This window comes from Porites lutea, chromosome 7 (genome assembly GCF_958299795.1).
Source record: "Porites lutea chromosome 7, jaPorLute2.1, whole genome shotgun sequence".
NCBI classification, from domain to species: Eukaryota; Metazoa; Cnidaria; class Anthozoa; order Scleractinia; family Poritidae; genus Porites; species Porites lutea.
The window spans coordinates 18,882,304-18,900,673 of NC_133207.1; the positions used below are offsets into that span (position 1 = coordinate 18,882,304).

Consider the following 18,370-nt stretch of genomic DNA (forward strand, 5'->3'; position numbering starts at 1 on the left):
GCCGAGAAGGGGGAGACTCAACGTTCAAGAAATCTGCCAATTTATTTCTTGTAAAATACTGAAGCATAAAAAAGAAACTACCCCAAAAAAAGAAATACATTGAGGGTCTACAACTGACAGGGGAGTGAAAGAATTAGGGAATCGGGCCATTCCAGTGGAAACTTGCGAAGGAAATTGAGCATATGGAATGTTCCCGGTCGGAATGTACTAAACGAAAGTTCGTGCTCTACGTCTCCAAACTCATCTTTGCTAACAGTTTTGCGACCGTGTTTCAATAACTGGGACCGAGTTGTGCAGACGGTAAGCGCAATTTCTAAACGTTAATCGTCAGTCCCGAAGTTTGCTCTAGTTATCATTTTGTCCAAACAATGAGCCGACTGGTTAGTCCAAGTACATAAATGGTAAACAACGTCGCTCTTGACCAATGATGGGGCAAAAATGTTTTATTGTCAATGCAAATTCGGTTTTATGTACCTGGTAAAGATTCTGTGGCTTCCAAAAGAACCTCTTCCAGAGTAGACAGTGTAACAGATGCACCAAAGATAATACCATCTCTGGTGTGCTTCGCCACATTCAGTTCTGGGATATGGGTAGCAGCTATCAGGATTGGATAGTTTTGACTCTTGAACTTCGTCTCAATTCCTATAAAACACGATTGACGAAACGAGATATAAAATGCTTAAGTAGGAAAATGCTTAGGGGAGGGTGTAAGGCGGGATGGTTTTTGTTTAGTGAGTTAGTTAGTTTGCTTGTTTTTTTTCTTTTGGAGTTTATTTTTTACCAATATTTTCGTTGAACATTTGCACTCGTTCAGCGTATGCGGATAAAAAGAGTTAAATCAGTTAACTTTACCATATCATAATATCACTTGCTTATTTGCAATGAAACCGATCATGATCAGCTATGATCACATTTCGTCTCGTTTGGTTACCTACCATTATTTTATAAGCGCTCGTGGAACATTTGCCAAAGATTGCAGAATTAATAATTCTCGAGAAGCTGGAAAGGAGACAAGTGCTTTGCCCTTCAGATAAGAACCCACCTAATTCAGTATTACCAACAACTAATTTTGCTGTTGGGTATTTCTCCTTTAGCTCTAAAAGTTCCTGTAGTGTGGTCGGCCTAATCCAAGTTGTTTTTTGTCCTTTGATAAACAAACTTTTTGGCTTGGCAGCACCTTTAAGCTGAGTAAAAAAAGAAGAAAAGAAAGAAAAGTGAAACCTTCAATACACTTCGCGCTTAAGACCTTTAGATTCTAAGACGAGTACGACAAGGAGTACGAGATTTTCGCAATGCTAAGTAGTGCTCGCCCGTGAACCAGCGTCATTTTGGCGGGTAAAAGTGGTAGCCGTCGTCATTCCTGTAAGAGTTTTAGCGAGAATGTCGTATTGGTGGAAACAAGTTATCAAATGTTTGACTGTTTAATCCTTTTGCGATCGGGAGAGAGCTTAATCTCCTCCAATAAAGATAACAGTGCTAACTTTTCTAGTAAAAAATAGTACAATGAAGCATTCCGGAAGGTCTATTTTGTAACAATATACGCGAAAAAACTTTTAATCAAATCTTGTACTCGTAGTCGTCCTCATCCTCGAATCTAAAGGTGATGTTACACGGGACGATTCGCAACGACGATTTTTTGCGCAACACAGCAACATTGTTGCGACATTGTTTCGAATGGTTGCAACATTGTTTCAACATTGCTACGCTCTACGCTTTGCACTCAAGACAGAGCCCTACAGGTTCTCTCAACGTTTTAGTGGATTATTCTGCAGGTATGAACTTTAAGGATTCGTTGCTATATAGCTCTATATGCGAGGACTTGATCGTTAAAAAGATCTAGCGTTTCAGAAGTTATTTAATTAGTTATAATATAGCCACTCGGAGTACTTGGTGAGAATTTATGTCGGTCAGTTAACGCTTATCTGAGTGTAAACAAGAGCAAAACAAGTTAGGACTGTACCATCAATTCAGGCGGAAAGATGACGTCTTGCGTCGGATCATAAGGAGTAAAATCCTCTGCATTAAATAGCAAATTACCGCCCTGCAAAAAATAACAACAAAACTTTAAATTTCTCAGTTTTACTTGGATTCAAACCTCCTTTGAATGGATTGCAAAACGAGACCTGATAGGGTCAATTGTAGGTCGCAGACAAATTACAGTTACTAAAGGTTGTTTATAATTGGTTTGGTGGCAACTGCCATTTGTAAAGTCTACCTAGTTTAATTTAAGTTTATTACTAGGTAGAACTAATCTGAAACCAAAACACAGACACAATGAAAATGTTGGCATCGCCACAGGCCTTTTCACATGGTAAACGCCATACAGGCCCAGTAGTAATTTTTCTTTTTCTTAGAATTCGAATACTGGATGCAATCGTGTTGCACTTTGTTTGCCAACTAGTACGTGTGACATTTCTCATCCACTAACATGAAGGGGTGGACGTACGGACGGACGGACGATTCCGATTTTGTCAGAACCAAAATTTCTTGGATGCATACTAGATAACCCCGGAGGGGGGGGGGGACTCCCATATGAAACAGACGGGGATGCTCGTCGAAAATTTTGAATTTAACCAGACCATCTGGGCGTGGCTCAAGCTTTTTGTGACCCCTAAAGGAGACCAATCTGGGCGTGGCTTAAGCAAATTTTGACCCCTAAAAGAGACCGCTTAAAAACACACAAATAAGACATGCAATGAGTTTTAATGATAGAAAGACATAACAAACAAAGTTAAAAAGAAAATTTGACTTCTGTTTCTCTTCGCGTAATTCTGTGTTTCTTTGCGGAACCCTAAACGAGACCTTGGCGGCTTAAAATATTGGCGCTTTGCCCGGAACACCCTAAGCGAGACCAAAATCCAAAATTTACACTCCTAAGCGAGACGACGAGCATCCCCGTCTGTTTCTTATGGGATTCCCCCCCCCCACCCCCCCGGTAGATAACCAAATTTTCTTACCCATAGTGCTCTTCCGAGAGATCCGCTAAAACGTACCTTTTTGTCGTCTTCATGAGAAGTTATTTCATTCTGGTTGACGTCTTTACAGCAGTCACTTGAGACCTTAACGCAACATTCCTGAGACAAACACAGAAAGACCTAAACCAATAACTGGTCACGGGATAACTTAAAAAATACTCACTTCAATGAGTTGTTTCCCTGAGGCCGCGATACAGACATGTGACAGTAGTCAGCGGATGCCTTTTTTTACAGCTGTTAATTGACCATGGGTTAAACACAGATAGTATATATGCCTTGGACATTTCACAACAGCAAACATGAAAGAGTGGATGTAGGGATGGATGATTGTCGGAACCAAAATTTCTTGGATGCACAGATAACCAAATTTTCTTACCCATGATGTTCTGCTGAAAGATAAAAAAAACTAAAACGTACCTTTTTGTCGTCTATATGGGAAGTAATTTCATTCTGGTTGAGGTCTTTACAACAGCCATTTGAGACCTTAGCGCAACATTCCTAAGACAAACACAGAAACATCTGATTTCAGTTACTGTAGCAAAAAAGGTATGATAAAGGTATGTAAATTCCATGTTTAATAGGGCACTGTATTAAATAGTCCACAGCAAAAAGTATAACAAAAATCGTCCATGTTCATTTAACTTTTTAACCCGTATTTCTTTTATCCGGCGCCAGAGGGTATGTTTTTTTTGGTCTCTCTGGTCTGCAATTAAATTGGGTATAGATTATATCGTTTGAGTAAGAAAAAGGGTAAGGTTTTATGGCTTCTAGAACTGAGTATCTTATTTCAGGAAATTAACACTGCAGTTAAGGTCCTGGAAATAAGGCATATTTAGTGGATTAAACATGCGAAAGAGAGGGTAATATTTCAATATGAAGGAAATTACCGCGACGTTCGCAATTCACAGAGAAACAAAACTTGTTGGGACAACAGGAACAAAGTTAAACTTATAAGAAAAAATCCGAGATGGAAACTTTCTTCGTGGTTCTTTCCTTAAATGAACGAAGTGGGTCAGGCGAAAAAATCTGGCCACATCGAGGGTGCTTCATAAGTTCTGTATTCACTACTACTAGCGGATCTCCGACCCTGATAAAATACTCCTTTTTCCTCTACCTTAATGGAAATTAAGGTCATGGAAATTAACGCTCCACTTGATTAACAGCTCCTGCGGCGCGGAAATTAATATTCGCAAAAAATAACCTTAAGTACTAGGCTATTTGCTCGATGGCGTCATTTTACTACCACGAACAAAATTCTTTTCGTTTTTCCTTTCATATTATTTTAACTTTGGTAATCCCAGCGAAGGTTGAACAACAAAAGCTCTAATTTGCACAAGAAAGCAAAACCCTAAAGGATTCTGGTCGTGGTAGTAAAATGACGCCATCATGCAAATGGCCTATCAACGCACATTTTTGAAATTCTCGTTAATTTCATGAAGCGTTAATTTCCTATGATAAGGTCTGTCACAATGATGAAAATTATAACGATGACGATAATCATCATCAATCATTATTCATACTTTGAGAACAGCGGTTCAGGTTCGAAAAAGGGGAGGAAAAATCTCATATTTTGGTCTGAACTAGGGCTAGAATTTATAGGAAGCAACAGACCTCTTTCAAAAGCTTCCCGGAATACCCCCGTTAAGGTACCTCACACGAAGTTTTTCTTTGGAATCAACGTCCAGACACCTATAAAGTAGGAGGCTGTTTAAGGTTACATTTATTTACCTTTGCGAACGTTTTGAATCCTGCGATGATTGGTCTGTAACCAGTACATCGGCATAAGTTACCTGCAATTGCCAAAAGGGAAGTATGCATGATAAAACGATTGGAGGGGTAGGGGGTGTACGGGAGTACCCTGCACTACCCTGTACATCGGAATAAATTTACTGGGAGTGCAATTATATTACCAAACAGGACGTATGCATGACAAAATAAGTCGGAGTGGAGAGGGGGGTACACGGTAGGACCCTGCAATATCTATTTCATTTGGGGGTTTAATTTAATATTTCCGACGAGCATCTCGGCCCCTTTCATATAGGAGGCCCCCAGGGGTTACGTGCTCCACTCCTAGGTAATAGGTCGCATCCTTCTTTCGACTTCTGTCCTTTCTGCGCGGCTTTATCAGCTTTAAATACCCGTAAAACGGAGCACTATTGGAAAGAGGGGGGAGGGACGGGGTGTAAAAAAGCGCATCTTAGGCTTCCTAGAGTTTGTTTTTTTAGAGCGGCTGGACGCTTCGGTGTTGGCCACAGGCCGAAGTCACGAGCGGCGAAGCTTTTCGCGCCAGTCACAATAAAGACTTGACCGAAACCGCAAATCGCGCATGAAAAGTCTCTGGCACCCTGGGTAGCTTCACTACGAGATCCGTTAGAACTTAAAAGTACTGTTACACGAGTTACCAAAGTAAAATTAGGACCTTAGACTTTGGACCAATTTTAAGTAAAAAAGGAACAAAATGTAACTACACATTATCACACATATACACGTACACGAGGAAGTAAATAAGTACGTAGACATGATTAAAGTCGATCTAAAACGTCTTAATTTCAGCCTCAAGTATTTTCTAGTTGTAGGCGCTGTATGGACACAGTTTGCTTTCAATGTGGGCACAAGCTGTGGAAGAAAGTTTCTGTTAAGTTCGTTAAATGACGTTTATTGACGTAGAGGTAAACTTAATGAAGTTTAATCTCACTATCAAAACCAAACGCTCGTTTTCGAGCCATGAACTATGACAAGAGTTTCATACCTTCGAAAGCACTTTCTATTTCTTTCTGTGTTGGTACAGGGTTGTTCCTCAGAAGGGTGTACATTGACATCACAATTCCTGGTGTGCAAAATCCACACTGGGACCCATGGGATTTAGCAATTCGCTCCTTAATAAGTAGAAAAAAGAAACAGAAAAAAAATGATAACAGTGCTATAAGATATGTAAATGTGGTTGTCAGTGATTTCCAGAAAAAAGAGTTATTGTTCGATTAATAACTAGCTTCTCTGAGGCATCGCCCTTATATATAAGCAGAAGCCAATAATCCAGGGTGAGCAACCCTTTTGTGCCCATGCAACGGTTTTTTTTTTTATGACCGGCTTATTTTCAGATCGATTGTCCCGCCAATTTTGACCATCAAATAAGTCTTGCAAATAAGTCAGTGTAGATACGGAGACGACAAGAAAATAGTATACTTACCTTTCTCTTTATTTTGTCATTATCGAACAATGAATACACACAGATACGAAGCGGTCCTTTCATTTTCGTGGTGATAAAGTACTCTTGACCATGACCAATACGATGCTTAAAAAACAGCGTTGCAAAGGCTGAGTAAGGGAGTAGCATCCTCCGAGTGACGGGCTTCTGATAGTATGAGATATTTTTACTTTTTATTTTATTCTTTAAAACTATTCTTTTAAAAAATAATACTTAAAATATGTACCTGTACAGGATGGAGTATAGTCTTGGTGCTTCCAATTCCTTCCACTGTGGTAACTGCCATCCCATCCACTGCACACAACGGCAACAGGCATCCATTTGCAGAAAAGTGTATTAGCAATGTCAAGTTTAACTGCCCATATGCATATCAGGCCGTATCACAAGTTATTGACCTTAGAAACGCCTTAGATCGCTCTTGTAGAATTATAAACCCTGTTCCGTTGGTGACCCTGTCATTATCCGATTGCGTTCAAAGCCACTGGTGCTGAATTTGCGCAAAACGAGAAAATGCCCAAAGCACGTCTAAATAATTAACAATAATTGGACGATGTTGGGCAAAATATCTTGATTTGCCGGTGGCGAGCAGTTATTTACAGGTCACGCGGAGGGCTCTCGGCCAATGAAAGGAGGAAAAATTTCCATCCAATGATAAAATCTGTTACGTCGAATTCACCAGAGACGCAAACAAAAATAAACTGCCCCGTTATCTCTTTATGTGCCTTCCCTGCACGTAACCACTTCTAATTTTTCTAGCCTCGAAAAAAAGTGCAAACTCGAAGCTAAAAACATTTTTGTTAATCAACTTTAGATTTCGCTTTAGTTTACCGTTCACCTAGGTCCTACAGGTGTCTATCGTTCACGTGAACTGTCTAGTATAAAACAATATGTTCAGCAAAAATGGGAAAGAGGAAAAGGAAAAACAGTAGAAAGGCAAACAAAAACTAGGAACTGAGTTTTATTTTCTTAAAACTTTACTTTCATTGTGCACAGGTCTAAAACGAAAAAGTTGTACTTTTATATCATAAAAGAAACATACTGTAAATAATATTATAGACGCTCAGGGCTTCTTTTTAATTTTAGGAGCCTAAGACGGGGCGTTTAATAGATAAGAGAAGTTTGGAAAATAGAGCCGTTCATTCTTAAAACTGAAACAAACTCCATAAAACTGATATGCCTAGGCCCGGTTCAGACGCCGAACTTTTCATGACTCGACCCTAATTCGCATTAAGGCTGACCCAAATTATTTAGACCGGCTGAAATGATTCAGACGCCGATATTAATTCCGGCCAAACAATATTCAAAAGGCGAAAAATGTCCATTACGGGCAACTGTCATGCGTGCAAAATGCGTTATAATAATTTATGCACTAGGTTCGGCTCATGAAAAGCGCGGCGTCCGAAGCCAAATACACCACAGTTTATAAATGGGAAACTATCCAATCCATTCAGTGATAGGCCGTTTAGAGGTCCATATCGTTATTTAAATCGACTTAACTGACTTCGATTTCAGAATCGTGACTTTTAACTTGACATTGATCGAGATGCAATGCGCAAACTCTTGTTAATCGAGAAAATATGAATGAAGAAATTATCATGTCTATTAGACAGGGGGCGTTTAATACAAAGCATAGTTGGGGAAGGCTTTTACTACAGAAGAGACCAGGGGTACTACCATATAAAAGTGACGGGGGTGCTCGTCAGAAAATTTTGAGAACACCCGTAAAAGGTACCCGAATCTTGTTTTATGGGCGTGTTCCAAATTGATTTCCAACCTAAGAGAAAACTAATTAAACAATATTATTATTGTTAAATAAATTATATCACTGGCACTAAAAAATTTTAATAGTAATAAAGGTAATTTTCGAACACTTTCTTCTCAAGGACTTTTTGAAAGTATTGTCATAAATTTTTATCTGGCAGCAGTCATTTTAGGTATTAGCACCCTAAGCGGGACCAACCCGCAAATTTAAACCCCTAAAAGGTACCAGGAGTACCCCCGTCACTTTCATAGGGGAGTACCCCCCGGGGGGGAGGACAGGCGTTTATCTCAGAGAAGGGCGTCTACTAGATCATTTACCGTATCTCAAATGAGAAAAGATAAACAAGTTTAAACACCGTCCAAATGTTGGCCAGAAAATGGTTTAGGTAGCCTAAAACGAAGTGTTTTTAATTGCGGGAACGTGAGGTCACAAAGCAGGTCAACAAGACAAAGCTGAGTGCTCTATCTAAAAAAATATGGTGATTCTTAAAAGGATACTTGATCTTTTTATTTTTGTGATTGTACTTGGAGATCATGACAGTACAAGCCCCACATCCACCTTCACTGCATCCAAGTTTGGTTCCTGTCAAGCCCACTACGTATCTCACTGTTAAGGTTTAATCAAATTATCTCGCGGCTCAGTTTGGTCCGCAAGGAAATAAAAATACAAAATCCTCTGGGCCCAGTCACTCACCGCCGCCATATTAAACATAGGAAAGGAGTCGTTCACATGGGCCTACTAAAAATGCGTCCAGTAAACAAGCAGTTTCATACGACGAGTGTTAACCCTAACAGAAGTTCTTTGTACAGGCAACAAAGGATTTCAGAGTAACTGTGATCAAATTGGCTGAAAACTGGTATATCTGAATGTTTGTTGAAACCAGATTTATAGACGAGAAATATATTTTACTGGAACAAATAAATGAAGAAATGAATAGATTGTACTTTGGCTTTAAAAAGCTGCCGTTTAATTCCTACAATCGTATATTTTCAACTCATCTCAGTAGGTTAGGCCTTCATCGTTTCATGCATGTTGTCACCGTGTCGATTCTCGTATTTCATAATTTGTCATAATTTATGCCTCGTACTCTTTTTGGCACAGTACTCAATTCGGCTTTTTTTAGGGCCTTTTAGACTGCAGTGCTAAAATTTACAGATTTTCTGCAGAAAAAATCATTCGGTGTAAACATTCCTATGAATTCACAGCTTTCCTCTCCAGTAGTATTATTTGTTTTTCTGTATCTCATAAAATTAAATCCTTTTTTCTTGGATCTTATTTTTTAGCTATTTTTTATTGAAAGGGAAAACCAGTTTCCACGCCGCGTTCTGGCATCAAAGGATACAATGATTTCGAACATATTCGAGAAGAGTCATTTCGGGCTTTGGATGTCGTTCTGTGACCTAGAAATAAAAACAAATTCACAAATAATCTCGCTCTAGACTGATTATGTCCTGTGGTCTGAGGGCGTGACAAGCCGCCGTTTAACTTGATAAGCTGTCAAACAGTGACCCTCTTTTCAGCTTAAGTGTGAAGGCCCTGGGGGGGGGGGGGAATACCCCTTTATGCAAGCCATATAGGTGTGTGCCGCCCCAAAGGGTAAGGTTTTTGCGCAGTTTTGGTCTGAAAACCGGTATAGACTTTGCCCATTTTGATCTGGAATTGAGTAAGACTTACGAGGGACCTACGGTAGTGTATGGATGTATTCGTCGTTTCAATTCCAGTTAAAAAAAGAACGAAAGTGTAAGATGCGAATTCGAAATGTATGCATTGCATTATCAAAGTACTTACAGTTGAAATATGCAGTCAGTATACCATGAAAAATCTCGATTTGCTTGATCAGGGGCCGCATGGAATCGTTGGGTAATGATGACGCTTCTATTGCTCACGCCCGCATAGTATGAAATGGTTAGCATGACGTAAAACAGAAAATTGCCCGAAGGAACCGCTTAGGATTTTGTGACACTTATGGAGCGTTTTCACATGACATCACGGCGGCCATATTGGTGTTCCAAAACAGTAAAACGGCGGCCATGTTGTTGTTCCAAAAAAATCCTGTGGGATTTGAACTCTTTTCTTATGTAAACGCTTTCCTTTGTTCCGATAATGTTTTGCGTTAGGTGAGTTCAGTGACATTCTCTGAAGCAGCTGTTTTGAAATTTATGGACCAAAAGACACTCGTTGAGCGCTGATAAAGTTAAAACATGCGTGTAACTGTGTAATACATGTATAAAAACACTTGGAGAGTTTGCCAGACACGACTTCATCATTTACAAATCTTTGACTGGAAACGATTTGCCAGACACAAATCTCTTTGGAGGAATAAGACTCCCTATGCAAACGAGTGCATCAACGCCTAGCTTATGACTAGCAGAACGATGGACGATTAACGAAATTCGCAGACAATTAAATTCTGTACTAACGTATTCACAATGATTTCCTGGTCACAGATGTCCTTCTATAAGTCTTTTTTGAAGTATTGTCTCCATAGTTAAAAAAAATGACTAAGAACGCGCGAGCGTGAATTGATCAAAGCTTCTTTCTAAGGCTTAATTTCCGGCTAATGGAATGAACTGTACGTAAAAAGTGCAAGACAAATATGGAAAATTACCACTTCTAATCAAATCTTTTCCTGTAGTTTAGAATAAAATAAACCAAAATATTCTCGAAACTGGCTGGGTGTTTTGATGAAAGCTGAGTAAATCGACCTGAATCAGTTCACAAAATCTTGCGTTTCCTGTTTTTATCTCACCTATTGCATGGAATATGTGTGTGGAAATCTTCAATGTGAATCGGTATATTTCAAAGAACTACACAAAGATCAAGAATACGATTGACCGACAACATAGAGAGGGGGAGCAGCTTTAGTGTCAACTATTACTATTTGCCAACGAGGCAACCGAGCTAAGAAGCGAGGTTGTGTCGGCGGCAGTTTCATAATCCCGCGCAATGTGGGGAAAAACTCTCAAATTCTGCGTAAACCTCTAAAATTTGCATTTTTGACCATATTTTGGTTTAAGTAAGACCCCATATTTGGGCAGTGACGTTATGATCTTGTATTTACAATTCGTGGCTCGAAATTGGGTGATCCCGTGTGCAGCTGTTCGTTTTCTGTTCAAGAGGCCCTAACTGGTGAGCAAGCTCTAATACGATTTCTAGTTTGAAAGGGCTATTAGTACTCTGATTTACTTTATAAATTGTGTTTAAAGCAGCAGCTATAGGAATTTATTAGGCTTTTGTAAACGCTCCAATTTTTGTCACAACCAGCTTGTTCTTCGCAGCTCGATTTACTTTATTGAGGTAGCGTGTTCGCTTCTCGATTCAGAACCAGGGTTTTCAGTATTACCTTTTCCTTTGTTAATATGAATTCTATGCGATAGTTAATCAAGGAATAGGGATGTATTCTCGAAAAGTTTAATATCAGAACCAGCGTGATCTTCGCACCTGGAGAGATTTTTGTCAACCAGCGTGTCCTTTTGCAGCTCGATTTACGTTGAAGACAGCCCTAAACTACCATGAGCAATGCCACGAATTTGCGGACCTTTTGTTTTAAAGACCATCACTTTGAATCATTTTTCCTTACGAGAGACTCTTGGTTTTGTCCTGTGCCACTCACTCATTAGATCTTTGTATTTTATTCAAGCTTTTTTTTTATACCTCCGGATACATTCCGCCCCATTCTTGCGCTTTTTACACATTTTGCTTACAACAACTTTTTCATATGTATAGTACAATGCGGAATATTTTTCTTTTCCCCGATGATGCCTTTGATTGACGAAAGAGCGGAATTTAATTTTAATTTTTAATTTTAACAGTCAAAGGCATCACTTGAACTATATTCTACTTTCTAACGTTTATAGTTTTGAATTTCCATAAAATATGAGTGCTAACTTTCACCAATTTACCGACAAAGACAACAAAGCTTCAAGCCATGTTGTTATTTTTTTATAGAGGTGAAATCCTAGAATGTACCCAAGTTTTTTTTCTAAAGTTGAGTGCCATTCTTTTCTATAGCGAAATCCATTGTAAACCTCTAAAATTATGCAACAAATCGCGAAGATCTGGATAGGCACATTCCACAAAAGATAAACGAATTCGCCTCGTTGGCACCTGCCGGAAGGTACCCCTAGTTATAATAGGTGATACATTATCAGGCGTGGATCTAGGGTAAATACTGACCGATTTTTTAAACGAGCGCCGAAGGCGCAAGCTTCTAGAGGGGTGCGAGGGCATGCACCCTAACGAATTTTTTTTGGATTTTTGCTACCTAAATTCACCTTTCCTGGGTTTCTGAGTCATTCAGTCAGGGTATTGACCAGATTTTAACTTGGAAAGTGTTTTTCATGAAAAATATATTTAATCATGAAAAATCTGACCGATTTTCGTAAAACGGTGGAAACCGGTGTAGATCCGCGCGTAATTATGGTCAAAATTTTATAACTACCATACCCAAAGGCTGAAAGCCACATTTATGAAAGACATAGGGCGCTTTCCATTCGACCAAAAATTCCGGAATGAAATTTCGAGTATTCCATGTGACGAATGGAACAGTATTTTCCGGTTGGTTTGAACCAAGCCGTCCCAGTCCATCACGTACCAATTTTCGCGCGAAAATACGAAATAAACAGGGGAATCAAAAAATGGCGGACTCTTTGTCTATTTTACTTGCTTTAGAGTTGCTCGACGACTATGAAGTTGAAATAAGCGAAGTATTGGACGAGGACGACGACATAACGCTGTTCAGTGTGGGTAGCTCCTACATACGTAGGAATTTAAACCGAGTCCGCGACTATTTGCCTTGCAATAAAATATAGGAATATTTGCCTTGCAATAGAAAGTGTGCTTGTCACTTATCACATTAATTTAAGACATTGCGCGTAGCTTATATGCATTTTCGCACTACTTACGAAAGTTTGCCGAGGCTCCGGTGCAAAAGTAGTGCAAAAGAACATTCAAGTCATCTGTCGCATAATAACAAGCGGAACACTGATATTGAGCAGAAGAATTGGAAGCCATGTTGAGTTCGATTTCCGGGTTCTGAGAAACTGGGCGCGAGTAGGAATGGTCGAATGGAACGGAATTTTCCGGTTATTCCGATTTTCCGGAATTTTAGGCCAACCTCGCGAGGTACACCCAAAATTTCGGAATGAAATTCCGGAAAATGTCTGTTCCATTCGCTCCCAAACCCGGAATTTCCGGAATTTTTGGTCGAATGGAAAGCGCCTATAGTAATTCGTCTCAACAATTTGTTTTCGTGAAAATCAATGAAAACAAAAACAAGCAAAACTTCAGAACACAACAACAAACACAAGAAAATGGCAGTTTCGGAAATCAAAGTGAGTCTAGCGGAGGTAAAAAAAATTATTTGCGCAGACATCTGTTGTTGCATAATGCAAATTAAGGGTGCGTTTCTTTACTAAAATCCAAGGTCAGTAGGATTTTTCGTTAAGAAAAGAAACGATATATCCAAAAAATGATTATTATTCATTCATTCCCATAGAGACGACCCACAATATCCCAGTATCCCGGAGGAAAAAAGAAGACGGCTGCTGACAATATCGTAAGTTTGCTGATCATTTCATTGTATTCTGGACGATTAGCTCAAGGATACTGCTTCTGACGGGCCAAATGAAGACGAATCTTGCAACAACATAATATGTTGAGTTGCAAGTTATGTATTGGAAAATTAAAGTCTTGCAAGACGCGCCGGCGAAGTTTGTCCCTGTGAACTAAAAAAGTGCAGGTCCTATTTGTATTGCGTTTTTACCAATTTTACCCGGACAAAGCGGACAAAATCGATCGTTTAATCCATGCCTCGGGGTCAAAAATTGCCTTCGAGATGAGCAGTGTTGACAAAAAGCTGACCTAGAAGCAACAGTACCATCCCTCCATAGCAAGTACTGCATTGTCGCGCAGACGCGGTCGCTAAGCTTGAATATTCACGTCGCGTATTAAACCTGGTAGTTTGCGGTCATATCGAAGCGTAAAGGTCAACAGTGTTTTTGATGAGCGAGCGATTATTGTGCAATTGCGATGGGTTTTGTGGAGCCAGCGAGCAAGAAGCAGGAGCACACGTTACCTACATATTAGCCGATGGCAATTTGGAGCGGATTCGTCGATTATTCTCGAATTTATAGCGCTTCGTGTGAAGGCGCGTGGAGATGGTCCGTTTGTTTTGTAGCCAGCCTTTAATTCTTCTTTAGTGGATAGTACCTACAATTGCAAAACTCAACAAAATGCCACTTTAACCGGCCAGGAAAGACAAGGATACGTTCAGTTAAAGGTATCTTAGCTTTGTTTTGTTATATTTTGACTTTTGAACTATTTTAGTTCATTGGACTTTCGACGACTCATCCTATGCTATTTTGTCCATGTGAATATTAATATATTCATTTGACACATACTACGTCTGGGCCGCCTGTGATTTTTCAGATCCGTAATAAAGAAACGCTTCGGATCATGTATCCATGGTATCCGTATTCATTGTGTTTTATATGAAGCCTAAATAGAGTTATTTCTATCGAGTGGCGTTTAGCGTTCGTTTCTGCCACTTTGAGCGATTTAGTCAAGACAAAGTCCCTTGAATGTTTCATCTTTTTCAATCAGCTGTAGTAATGAGACTTTCTTAGTGTCCAAAAAAGGTTTACAAGCACAAAAAAGCTGGGAATGCGAAGCAGTATGGTTAGTAGTGGCATTGAGACTGTTTGTTGCATTGTAATGGCTAGTAGCTACGAAGAAAGCAACAATTTTTCGTCAGTAGTCACTTTCAAGTTGCAATTGAAAAACATCACAAAAGAAATTGGATTAAAACATACCTATTTACAAGCTAGAGTATATCACTTGATAGGCTGTTTTGTGCTGAACATTTTGCTACATAGGTTATGGGGGTTAGGAATTGAAACACAGAAGTTGGAGTCAAAATAGGAGCATAATCCCAGAAATAAAATTCCTGTCAGTAAATTTGCCGGTTAAAGGATTAAGAACAAAAGGCAATTTTGGAGGCACAGAGTGAGAGACGCATATACCAAAACTTTGGACGATATCCCAAAGGGCAGAAAAACTGGTTACAGAGAGGCGTAGCCGGGCTAGTGCTTTTTAGTGTAAATACTGAACGTTTTAAAATTAGCTTTTTTCTTAACATTTCAAAGTGCCAAAAAATAGAAAGTAAAGCGATAAAGGGATAGATAAATCTAAAAAAACAAAAACCGTAAAAAATAATAATATTAAACTAAGAAAGCATTCAAGCGAAAAGCGAGCGAGAGCCATAAAAATCCATTAAGATATTTCGAAAAGTATCAAAGTATGTAAGTAGGCAACAGGCCTTTTTTCAAAAATACCATAATACTCTTTCTCGTCCCCTAACAATTTTGTATGAGCTTTCTTTTCAATTTTTCTTGGGGCGATTGTAAGTCCCAAGAGAGATTGAAAATTTTGGAGGGACAATTTCCCTTTGCCGAACTCAAAACGCCATTTTAAAGACGTGAACTTTACCTTTACCTCAAGCTGCTTAAAGTTGAGTTTAACCGGAAGTTAGGGTTACAACGTTTAAAATATGTCACGCTTCGCAAAAAGATTTTCAGCCTGTTTCCTATGGAGTATTACCAAAAAACTGTTATCGAGTATCTCAAGAATACCAAACGGGAAGAAGTGTCATCGATTATTATGAAAAATTTGAGCGTGTTTAAAGTGCGTAATAGTTGATACCCGGGGGTAGCTCCTAAGAATTCTTGGGGAGGGTGTGCCGCCCTGTTCTCCAAATCATGACCCTATTTCACAGCAAAAAATGTTATTTTCCAAACCCGTTTTCAGAGCTGGCCTCAAAAATCCCAACCCGTTTTCAAACCTGGAGGAGGTCAAAACACGCAACATACATGTTTACGTAGGTAAAAATTATGTCATCATTACTTAGATTAAAACGCCAACAAAAAGATTTCTTCAAATCCTTTTGGAGTTTGCATATTACTCTTTCTTTCTTATTCATTTGAAGCTGAAACGACAAATACGTTCATACAATCCCGCAGTTCCCTCGAAAACCATACATGATTCCAGACCAAAATCTGCAAACTCTGACTATACCCGTTTTCAAACCGAAACGGCACAAAAACGATACCCTTTGGGGCGGCGGCATACCAATATGGTTTGAAAAAGGGAGTATTTTCCTTTCCCCCGCCCCCGGGTCATTTAGGGTGGAGGGTGGGGAGGGGAGGGCGGCAAACGGTTAGGAATCAGCTATCATGACCAATTGGCCTAATAACAGTTCGATCAAGTGAATAATAAAATTTGGCGTAAAGGCTTTGCACAACTAATAACCAAAGTACCTGCAAAAAAGTAAACGGGAAAGAAATTTCTTGTTTGTGTTTTTGTTAACGCCGCCCGCGTGGAATTTAATAATGCATAAAATCGGTAGAACAAGTTTTATCTGGTTAAAAACTGGCGATCGGGTTATTAATATAACCACTGCGCAACGCTTCTGGTATGTATTATGCGGATACGCAGATCGTTCCATTGTTTTTCCTATTTTAAACTGGGACCAGTTATTAACACCGCTGGAGAGAACGCCTTAAATGCAGTAAATTTGCCAACTTTTAGAGTGATTTGTCTAAAAGTAACTAACATATAGCTCGGCAAAGTGGCGAAATTTCACAGACGTTTGTATCGTGGGAGGAAGTTCGTGACCCCACTTTACAAACATCTGTAAGATTTTGCGACTTCGTGGAGCAATACCTCCGCTCACTTTAGTCGTATCACCTTTAAACTAAGTAAGTTTACTGATTAGAAACCGCTCTTCAATGGATATTTACTTACTGGTCTTAATCGAAGCTTGAAAAGGACAAAAAACAAAAACAAAACAAGGAAGTTTCTACTGATAAAAATACTGATCAGCAAAGTTTCTTAAGCTACAAACTGACGCGAATGTTTTCATTACCGGTGGACAAAAGCATGTATGGCGCTGCATTAGGAAATGAATGGAAAAATTAACTTTAGAAAACTGCATAAGCAGGCGCAGCCGAGTATGACTATGGAGAAGTTCGAGTTAATTCTACAATCTAGTAAATCTATTCGACCCTAACTGAGTGCTTGTGCTACAGTACGTATGACAATAGTGGATATCTGTAAAAGTAAAAGCGTTCGTTATGGGCAATCGCCACAATGCAATCTAGTCAGCCAATCTGCTTCCAGAACCATTCTTAAGTTACTGCCTGATTGTAGTTCCATTGTTCCACTGAAGAAAAGTATACAAGATTCGATGTGAGTTTAAGCGTCGCGATTACTAAAATATTAGTTTAGCGAGTTGTTTTTTGCGTTTGTCACTTTGTCTCTACCGTATTACCCCACCTATTACTGCGTTATTTAGTTCACTTTCATTTTAACTGAAAATGATGCAGTTATGAGGAAATGTGTCTTTGAAAAGCTGCACAGTCGTTTTTGTAAAACCCATATTAAAGATATTTTACCTTTCTTCCGTTGACAAAGAAACAGATTTCTTGATTGAATGTTGACGGCATCCCTCAAGTCTTGTGTGACTTTAAATCCGCGGCAGTTTATTGTCCTAAAAGGCAACTCCACATTTGCTGCAAATCGAGATTGCTCACAGACTTGTCGCGATGTACAAAGCTACCCTCCTGCTATGTACGAAACGAAACAATATATTAGTGATGGTCACATGTCACCATGAAGGCAGTAGTTCGCGTCATTCCTGCTTATGCCAGAAAAGCCAGTCCGGATAACAAGCCTGTCAAGCATTGCGGTAGTCTGTTTGGACAGTCCAGGATCGTTATCAAATTTGATAACCTCGACCAAAACAAACAACAAGCCAATCGCTTTTCAAATTTTCGTTCACGTGACCTAAATTGGGGGAAAGCGTTCTTGAATTCAATATGGCGAACGATGTCGAGAAGTTTTTCGCCCCATTTTAGGGAATCCATGACAGTCTTGGATTCTGGATTCCACGCTGTGGATTCCGGATTCCAGCACAGTGGATTCCGGATTCCAAAATGGGCTGGATTCCAATTTTTTTCGGTTTTAATGCTTTTCTTCGCATTTCGTTTTCGTGTTCGAATCTTGCTATATTGAAAGACCTTGTTAGAATGCATAGCAAGTTTGTCTTCTTTTTCGATTTATAAATTACGGGAAGAATGTATAACAGTTCCGTAAGGGTTTATGGTATAATAATGAGGGGGACATTGCTTAGCCTGCGTAGCAAGCGTTTCCAGCAAAAAAAAAGGTTGAAGGGGGAGGGGAAGAGGAAACGCTTGCCGGCAAACCCCACGATTCTGGATAACGCCCCTTGATATTTCACGGCTCGGTTCATTTGTAAATTGACAGCTCGTCAAAATAGAAGTATAACAGATTACCCCTGGATTACCAGATTTGTAAAATTACTTTGCTCTCCAATAGAACACGTTCCAGGCTATTGCAAAAACTGTGATA

At 39.4% G+C, this 18,370-nt stretch overlaps 1 protein-coding gene across 1 annotated transcript in view; it reads right to left on the minus strand.

Annotated features, from left to right (window-relative positions):
- LOC140944549 (xanthine dehydrogenase/oxidase-like) overlaps positions 1–17,445 on the minus strand; it is a 45,177-nt gene extending 27,732 nt beyond the window's left edge. Inside the window, exons 1-11 of the mRNA XM_073393674.1 lie at positions 17,395–17,445; positions 9,285–9,342; positions 8,438–8,536; positions 6,407–6,513; positions 5,725–5,851; positions 4,704–4,765; positions 3,393–3,473; positions 2,994–3,074; positions 1,961–2,041; positions 1,043–1,184; positions 475–642 (exon numbers count right to left, since the gene is read on the minus strand). Of these exons, the coding sequence (XP_073249775.1) occupies positions 475–642; positions 1,043–1,184; positions 1,961–2,041; positions 2,994–3,074; positions 3,393–3,473; positions 4,704–4,765; positions 5,725–5,851; positions 6,407–6,513; positions 8,438–8,536; positions 9,285–9,342; positions 17,395–17,445 (1,057 nt within the window). The remainder of the gene's footprint in view (positions 1–474; positions 643–1,042; positions 1,185–1,960; positions 2,042–2,993; positions 3,075–3,392; positions 3,474–4,703; positions 4,766–5,724; positions 5,852–6,406; positions 6,514–8,437; positions 8,537–9,284; positions 9,343–17,394) is intronic.
- Positions 17,446–18,370: the final 925 nt, after the last annotated feature.